The sequence below is a fragment of the Lepisosteus oculatus genome, chromosome 15, assembly GCF_040954835.1.
Source record: "Lepisosteus oculatus isolate fLepOcu1 chromosome 15, fLepOcu1.hap2, whole genome shotgun sequence".
Lineage (NCBI taxonomy): Eukaryota > Metazoa > Chordata > Actinopteri > Semionotiformes > Lepisosteidae > Lepisosteus > Lepisosteus oculatus.
In genome coordinates this window covers 4,939,702-4,949,043 of record NC_090710.1, presented here as the reverse complement: position 1 = coordinate 4,949,043, position 9,342 = coordinate 4,939,702, and the positions used below count along the sequence as shown (strand labels likewise).

At 35.6% G+C, this 9,342-nt stretch overlaps 1 protein-coding gene across 1 annotated transcript; it reads left to right on the top strand.

Annotated features, from left to right (window-relative positions):
• The first annotated feature begins 1,910 nt into the window (after positions 1 to 1,910).
• LOC107079410 (putative defense protein 3) lies at positions 1,911 to 7,419 on the top strand. Its single transcript, XM_015363374.2, has 5 exons — positions 1,911 to 2,224; positions 2,609 to 2,724; positions 3,263 to 3,378; positions 4,999 to 5,063; positions 6,089 to 7,419. The coding sequence occupies exons 1-5, from the start codon at positions 2,026 to 2,028 to the stop codon at positions 6,172 to 6,174; spliced, it is 582 nt and encodes a 193-aa protein (XP_015218860.1). The 5' UTR covers positions 1,911 to 2,025; the 3' UTR covers positions 6,175 to 7,419.
• Positions 7,420 to 9,342: the final 1,923 nt, after the last annotated feature.

The following is a 9,342-nucleotide window of genomic DNA, read 5'->3' as shown; positions in this document are numbered from 1 at the left end:
CTGGGTAATTGCAAATGTAACTTCATAACTTTACAGCGGTTTAAGTGAGGAGCTGCGTCAGTGTGTTGGCTGCAAAGGAGCAAGTAAAGTTTAAGGTAACACCTGAAGAAGGCAAGACATTAGAAATGCTCCTTCTAATTTTCAGCATGGAGTTAATTTTCCTTGTTCTTGGTAACTTTATATTTTTAACTCACTGTTTTTTTCCAATTGCTTTTATGGAATCTGCTATTGGGGAAGTGTGGTTTGCAGTCTTTCTATGTTTAAATAGGGCAAATATACAGTCCATCAACAGTCACCACGCAGTTTGGCTGAGCTTGAACAGTCTGTAAGGAGGAATGGGCAAATATTCCTCCCTCTAGGTGTACCAAGTTGGTAGAGATGTATCCAAACAGACTCAAGGCTGTAATTCAAGCAAACCACCAAGTATTAACTTAGGGGGGTGTTCTCTTATCCAACCCAGTTATTCCACTTTTTTTCAGAAGTTTTGCTTTCTTTTTTTGGATGTTGCACTTTATATACCCACTGTATTGTGATAAGTAGCAGATTATTCACTTTGGCTGCTTTTGAGTTCATCCAGGCTTTGTTATAAATTATCATAGCTTGTTTTATTATGTATTTAACTTATTTGATGAAAACATTTGCACAATTTTCTATACTTTTCTCCAGTTTCAGTGCTTGTGTCATTGATGGCCCTTAATGGTAACCATCATTGGCTTCTTGGGTATTAGTATGGCTTGGTTTTAACAGCTGTTAGGGACTGGTGTCCCATTTAGGGTGTACTCTGCCTTACACCATCACTTTCTGGGATAAGGCTCTGGCCCCCCAGCAACCTTGTACAATCCGGGAGCCTATCCCGGATGATGCAGTTACAAAATGAATGGATCTTTGTAACAGGCCCACTGCCAGAAAACCATTCGAAAGACTCAAGGAACATGAGTGATAGAATGAGCCCAGTAACCTACATTATCTCATTAATGCTTCAACACTGACTTCAGTCTTCTTTTGGGAGATGTGATTGTAATCAGATTGGATTATCACATTTAATGGATATATTCCTATGACATATACACTTTTCAATTTCCCAAAGTGTATTAACCCACACTTATTGTAATTATACGCCTAATTTCATTTTTACTTTGACCAGTAAAGATTTCTTATATTTATGTCTAATCAGTAGGAAAATATCTGTTTCTTCGATGGAGTAAAAGCACAAGGGTGTACTGTATATCTGTACAATGAATACACTAAAAACTACTGTGAACGCTTTTTTTTTCAATACAGACTTCCGTCGTAGACAACATTTACCAATAAAAATATAGTTTACTGTAATTGTGAGTCATATTACTTTCCTGATTGATTCTTATTCAAATTCATTTTATTTCGCTTTTTAATACAATGTTTTATGAGACCAAGGTTGTCCGAGTCGGACAAATACGTACTGTAGTAATTTAATCTGTTAAAAGTACCGGTAAGAAACGAATAGGGACTTTTAATAATTAATCACTTTGTAAAGGTAATTCCTGTTTCAAACATTCTACTTCTAACATTTTCGATACCATAAGTAAACAGAGTTCCTCAGAAATGTACTATAAAATATACAGGTATAAATGTGATTATTCTGGTTGCAAATTATGAAGATTAAAAAACCAACACAACCCATCATGTGTTTTTACTGTTAGAAACCGTGTCGAAGAATGTAATAAATTAACGTCAGGGAGCAAAGAGTAAGCATATGGAAAAAATGTCGGGGAAAAGGCTTATCTTCTGAAAGACATTATAATTCATTCAACTGAAAAGTGTGGTATGCAAAGGACCCTCTCCGAGAGAGGAATTCATACACGTGGTTTGTCTCCTTAATTTTGCATGCTTGTCTCCACATACCCCGGAGCGCATGTACTATATTCCGGCCACCTGTTGGGCGATGTGTAAACCGGGACAACAGTCCAGGAGGGATCATGTTGCTTTGATAAAGAGCTGGATGCCCTCGCAAGTTCAAGGTATTTCAGAAGTGAGCTACAGTAGAAGATGGAGCTTGTTACCAAAACCTCGCCCTGCTTTCTGATGCTGTACTGGGTCACTCCAGCGCTCTCCTATCCGACCGGAGCCCCTGTGAACGCTTGTGTTTCGATGACACCAAACCACAACACGAGCGCTTCAGACACGGATTCTCCCTATACCGTTAATATCACTGAGGCTGCCTACAAACATGGACAGATGATAAAAGGTGTGTTAGATGCGTTTATTTCGTTACATATAGTTATTATTCGTCTCTCAAATTATTTCTTTTGTCGTTTACATGATTCAAACTTTAATCGTCATTTCGTACAGCTACAACCCGTTTCCATAAGCCGTTCAGACAATTTTGATAATATTTTGTTACATTCATTTGCAAGGCTTTACAGCATTCATTATGTGTTAATCTGTAAATAATATATTAGAGACGTTTTTAATACTGTACATTGACACCTACGATGATACAAAACTATATATGAAAATAAAAAAAATAATTGTTTCCTAAAATACACGTTTAGTCACAAGTGAACTATTCAGCGAGATGCAACTAAATTTGTTAGCTGTTGATTGTATTACAGTACTTTTTTTTTTCTAGTGAAAATTATGTCATCGGAACCATACAGGGGAATTTTTTTGCAAGCGAGGCATTACAATTCTTCCACCATCGCTGGGAGCTGGAAAGACTTACCTGCAAATATCCAAACGATAAATGTAAGCCCCGGAATTCACTATGATTCATATTTTAAATGTTTGAAGGAGATTAATCTCTTCTGTGCTAAGTTAAAACATTTATTCTGCTCTGATATGCTATCATATTATTTCCTGCGAATATTCCATATTGATTTACTGCATATTCTTGAACAATGAATATTCTCTAAATGCTCAACACTTTGTAGTGACCTAAATTTAATGTAGGTACAATAGTATAAATATAAATGGTTTAAAGTCAAAAGTTAGAAGATGCTATTGATAATTAAGCATGCTATTGATGCTTAATTAAACCATGCCTACTAAAAGTGAATTGCACTCTTTTGTGCTTAGAAAAGGCAGAGTTCTTTGGATAGTACTGGAAGGCTGGAATGATAAACGTTGGAATGACTGATAAACGTTAACAATTCGTCCATGTTTACATGTTTTGTAAACTTTATAGAAATTTGTAAAAGAAAACAATGCCAGAATGCCAGAATCATTGGACAAGGTGGTGGTTAAATTAAATTAATTAAATTATTGTTGTTTTTTTTTCTTAAAGTGTGGATCTGGAACCAGTAATGCAGTGACGCATACCTCCAGAACTGAAAAACCTCTTGGATTAGTTTATACCTGGATAGCTCCGTCCTCTAATGGTCCTGAAAAAATTGTATTCCAGTAAGTAAACCAACTGTTCACCACTACGTAAAGGCAAAATGACTAATGGTGGTCAGTGCTGTTGAGTGAATACAATACTGTGGTATTTTTGCAGAAGAGAAAGGATAACAGCAAATTAAAATAGCACTTGTAATCGTTTTGCTAAAGTCTCTTACAATAATTCAGGCAGCCTTCCTATACTGTGTAATCTTTTTTGAGTTTACTCTTCAACTGACTTTAAAAATTGCATTTTTAAAGCTTGTATGCGATCAATACATGCACTTACTGTACAAATGCAAGTTATGTTGGAAATATTGCTTAGGGCTCTGGTTTTATAACTTGAATGTTGTGGGTTCAAATCCTGCTGGGAGTGCTGCTGTTGTAGCCTTGAACGAGATCCCTCAATTCATTGGTTCCAGTAAGATTCCCTGCTTCATAAATACTGAAAGAACAAATGTAAATTATTTTGGATAAAACTGTTACCCACATGGATAAATAATGACTAATCCTGTAGTGTTAGTTCATGTTAATTACTATATATGGAAATTTGTAGGAATGGTAAAGTTGTGTTTTGTTGTTCAGCCAGGTTGGAAATCTGTAGGAGCTGATGAAAGTTGTAAATATACACAATATGTACACAAATATGTACGTACATGAATGTGTACACAAATGTGTATGTGTATGTGCAATCAGTCTGCATTCTGTTAAACGTTTATCATCAGATTAATCACAATGTTGTCTACAATTATGCATTGAACATCACTTGTGCTTGAGAATAAACTGTACTTGTAAGCAGAAAAGCATGAAATGATGAACAAAAGCAATATTTTGATATTTAGATCCTTGGGTCATTGTGATGATATACGTCATAAAGTTAATTATTAAACTTAATTTATGATAAAAGCACACAAATTGTTTGGGGGAGTAAATCTGCTTTTTCCATCAACTCTTTTTTCTCCTAGCCAAAAGACACATTTTTATTATTTTCCTTAAAAGGATACCAAGATCTAGAACATGTACTTGTACACATTATCCCTGTCCTCTCCAATATCATTTTAGTATTAATATAACATGGTTTTATGCTAATTTCTCACATGCTGGAGTTCAACTGTATTAGGAAATGACTGATAGATATACTGTACTTGTAATTGATACTGCTCTATAAATATTGTGGTATGCTGTAATACCAATGTAATGTAATAATGTAAGTGTTGGTTTTGTCTTTGCTTGAGGGTAGGTCATGTAGCCATGGACAGTTGTATCTGAATCAATTACATAATCTAGGGGGGCTGTACTTGACACTGTGTAACTGAGGGGTCCCCAATCCGTGATCTGGCCCCTACCCGCATTCTGGTTTTCACTCTTACTGAAATGAATTACCTTACCGAATCCTTAATTGAACTAACTCGTTGCTTGAATAGAATTTTTTCAAGTTTCATCTTCTAATAGAAATGGGGATTTTATGTTTCTTTATGACATGGAATAGTTCAAATAAAGCTTCGCAATCTGTCTTCAAATCTTCAAATGAATCCTGTTATTAAGGCTAGTAAGGGTTCGGTTGTGTAACAGGGAGCTCAGACAAAACAGAAACCAGCAGATGTGTGAGCAGAAAAGATCTAATAATTGTTTATGGACCCTCAGGGCTACCGTTGTGAAGAACAAGACAATATTCTGGACAAACATCAGATCTTCGGAGCTGCAGTTAGGTCAGTCTTTTTTCTATTACTTTTCCACCCATTTGCTAACTCAGTATAACCTAAGGTGTGCACTATTCCATTGAAATACGGACTAATAAAGCTAGAATTCTAAATTTAAACATGCAGTAGGTGCTATTCCTGATAGCGTATTTTAATAAAATATATTACTGACCTATACAACACCTATACATATTTTTCAAATCAAATGAAACCCTTGAGAATTTAACTTTATATTGTGTGCACCCTAAACTAGTTTGGATAGGCCTACAATATTTACTTAATGGAAATGTAAATCTAAAGACAGTAAATCCATCCATTTTCTAACTACTTCATCCAATTCAGGCTCACATGGGAGCTGTAACCTATCCTGGCATTAGGCACAAGGCAAGGTACACCCCTGGCAGGATGCCAGTTGATTGCAGAGCACACACAGACAAACACACACTCACACCAGGGCCAATTTTCCCAGAAGCCATTTAAACTACCTGTCTGTCTTTTCACTGTGAAAGGAAACCAGAGTACCCAGAAGAAACCCACACTATATAAACTATACAGACAGAGATAGCACCCCAGGAATTGAACCCAGGGCCCCAGTGCTGTAAGGCAGCAATACAAACCATTGTACCACCATATCACCTTCTAAAACATGAAAGAGAATAATATATTATTACTACTTTAGCAGCTATGGTAAGGATAACAAGGAATTACATTATAAAATGTACTTCATGAATAGGCAGAGATTCCAGATTCATCAAATGAGTGTGTTGAAGACTAACATTTTTAAATAAAAATTGGAAGATACGCCTCCTTTTTAGAGTGATGTTAAACAGGAAAATGTATGAAAATATTATTTGGAAAGAACAACGTGAATTTAATTTAATATAAGAACGCACTGCATTTATTGCCCCTTATGTACTCTCAATTCATCTTTTATTCAAATGAGTAAGATCTAAAGAGAAATCTCTTATTATATTGAAAATATTGTGATTTACTTGCAAGCTTTCAAGATTTGTGTGTGTGTTTTTTTTTTCTAGACACCAGTGGAGCAGCCTCAGGCCTGAAAATGAGTGTCTCAACTCTAATGTTGCTGTTGGTGCTGGTTGTCATCAACTCTGTTTAAGTCCACTTTGCTGTTCTTTGATATTCGGAATAATGTTTTGAAAGACCCTTGTTTGTAAACTCCCTGCTCAGTGCTGGGGAATTACTGTACCCTGAATATACAAATCATTTTACACATTTAATTTCATATTTTAAAGATTGTGTAGTTTTGATACATTTAATTACTCTAGTCTAAACTATAACTTGATACTGTGAGTTCTTATTAAGTAGTACTGTATATGAGTAACTTTGACTTTATTTGTCTGTGAATGTCTCTGTGAAATAGACTCTTTCATGCTGTGCTTCCCTAAGAACAAGTGTTTTGGCAGTCATATGGTAATGTGCAATAACTTGTATTTATCAGCTTCTTTTACCAATAAACACCATTGATGCTTGCCATTCACAAAACACAATTTTTTTAAAAAATGAAAACATTTTAAGTACTTGTTTAGCAGCCTTTAGGTTAATTTGTCAAATGACTCTATTAAGTCACAGAATTTTGTAGAATACATTTGATTTATTTCAATTCACACAAGTGTTTCATCACAGCTAGCTGGGTGTCTGGAGAAAAAAAATGAATGAATGTGATTAGATGTGTTTAATATATTCCACTGTTCTGTGTTATTGTATTCATTTTCTTCCACCCACTGCATGTAACACATTTTAACTGGTTATGTTACAATACTTCAGGTATCACTGTGTGTATTCTCTTTTTATTTTACACACCAAGGTAATTTTTTTCTTGCCTGTTTTTTTTTGTTTTGAGTTGCAAATTAAGTACTTCTTCACACATAATAGCACAAACTGGGAGAAAGGGACAGTTTAATTAATTTACATGTGCACAGTTTGTCAACAGTTTAAGAAGACTGGAAAATAGCTTACTTTACTGTATGTGCATATAAAGAGCTGATTTCTGTGAAAAATACTTCTTTTTGAATAATATTCATACACAGTTAAGAAAGCATATTTGTGTTACAGAATTTGTGATGAGTTCCCATTGAATCTTTCTTTGTTATTGTCTTCGTGGGCAAACTCAGATTTTATCCCTACATTCTTGTAGTACATGTCCATACAGACACACATAGACATGCCTTAAGATTTAGAAGAAGCCATTTGGTTGATATAAAGTAATTTACAATATACGGTACTAATAAAAAGTTTGAGTACACCTACTTGAAACCAGGTTTTTCATGATTATCTGTGCTTTAAACTGAATAAACATGTCTGTAAACACTTAATTTTTAATTATATTATATGTGTACTTATAATCTTTAGTGAACTGCATTGCAAATGTTAACTTTTCATTGTCAATAAAATGAACACCCAAAGAAAGCAGATTTCAGTCTGAAACCCAGGTGAGTTAAAATTGAGAAATGTGTACAACATGGTGTTAGAACACTAAAAGAAGTTAAAAATTGTCTTTGTTAGATGTTCTCATGGTTAACTAGCACGTTACCTCATTTACCTTTTGTCACCAATTATTGGTAAACAGGTGAGGGTCCACAATTACTATAAATATAGGGCGCATGGGCAAACATTTGTAATTCCTGAATGAACATGGCAAAATATGCTCAGAAAGCAAGGAAAAAAGACAGTCTATAATTACTTTCAGAAATGAAGGTCAATCTTTAAGACAAATCACAAGAACTTTTCAAGTGTCAGTAACTGCTGTGGCCAAGACTATCAAACGATATGAAGAAACTGGCACTCATGAGGACCGAAAAAGGCCAGGCAGGCCAAAGGTGACCTCAGAATTTCAGAATACGTTCATTAGAGTCACAAGTCTGCGAAACCGGAGACTAACTGCCCCTGAAATACAAGCTGAGCTCAATGCAACTAGAAGTACAGATGTTTGAACATCAACTGTTCAGAGGAGGTTGCATGAAGCTGGCCTCAAAGGTCCAGTTTTTGTGTTTTTTGGCCCAAGCAAGTCTCTTCCTCTTATTCTGGTTTCTTAACAATGGTTTCTTTGCAGCAATTCTTCCTGGTAGACCAGTTTCTTGGTACAGTTTGACAACAAACATTTTGACTGGTACTGTATATTAAGGAAAGCCACCTCATCTTCATTTTCTCAGTTAACTGTCAGTTTCTGTCTCCATTCTTGTGTGGTCAACTTAAAAAAAATATTTCTGAAGCTGAAAAATTGAAGCTGTTTTCATTTCATTTCAGGATTGTAAAATGTATTTTATATAGTAAGGAACCCATTGAAATGGGAAATTCTGCTGGAGAAGAAAGTGCGCTATCTGCTGGTGAACTAAAGACAAAGAAAGCTGTGAAATGTATAAATACAAAGCACTCTTCTTCTGAAAATAAAGTTATCTTATTCGTCGTATACAGTATGTATTGCTGCCCAATTTTAATGTTTAGTTTTTGCAACAATAATAATAATTCTTTACACTTATATAGTGCTTTTCTGCACTCTTCACTCATAGTGCTTTTACAGCATTTCCACCACCATCAATGTGATGCAAGTATGAGATAGCGTGCTCCTCACACATCAGCTAACAATGGGGAGGAGAACCCCATTCATGAAGCCACTTCATAAATGGGGTTATTAGGATGCCATGATTGGTAAAGGCCAATGGGAAATTTGGTCAGGGCATGGGGTAACACCTCTAATCTTTTCAAGAAACACCCTGGGATTTTTAACAACCACAGATAGTCAGGACCTTGGTTTTACATCTCATCTCATCCAAAGGACAGTGCCTTTTTACAGTATAGTGTTCCCGTAACTATACTGGGGTTTTAGGACCCACATAGACTGCAGGGTGAGCGCCCCCTGATGGCCCCACTAACACCAATTCCAGCAGCAACCTTAGTTTTTCCCAGGAGGACTCCTATCCAGGTACTAACCAGGCTCACACCTGCTGAGCTTCAGTGGGCTGCCAGTTGTGAGTTGCAATAGTGAGTCAACAACGTGACTAAGTACAATCAGGGGACAATCTGTCGTAGACATGAAACTTTTTTACCAACCCGTAAATTGTTGCTATTGCTTAAAGTTAATAGATATTATACACTATTGTTCAGTATGGATAATTGAGAAGAACTTATTAAATGACTATGAAGATGAGAATTATGTAGCACTGTAGCTTATAAACAACAACAACAACAACAACAACAACAACAACAACGTAAAACTTGCACTTATTGACAGTATTAACACCGACATTGACAATAATATGACAATGTA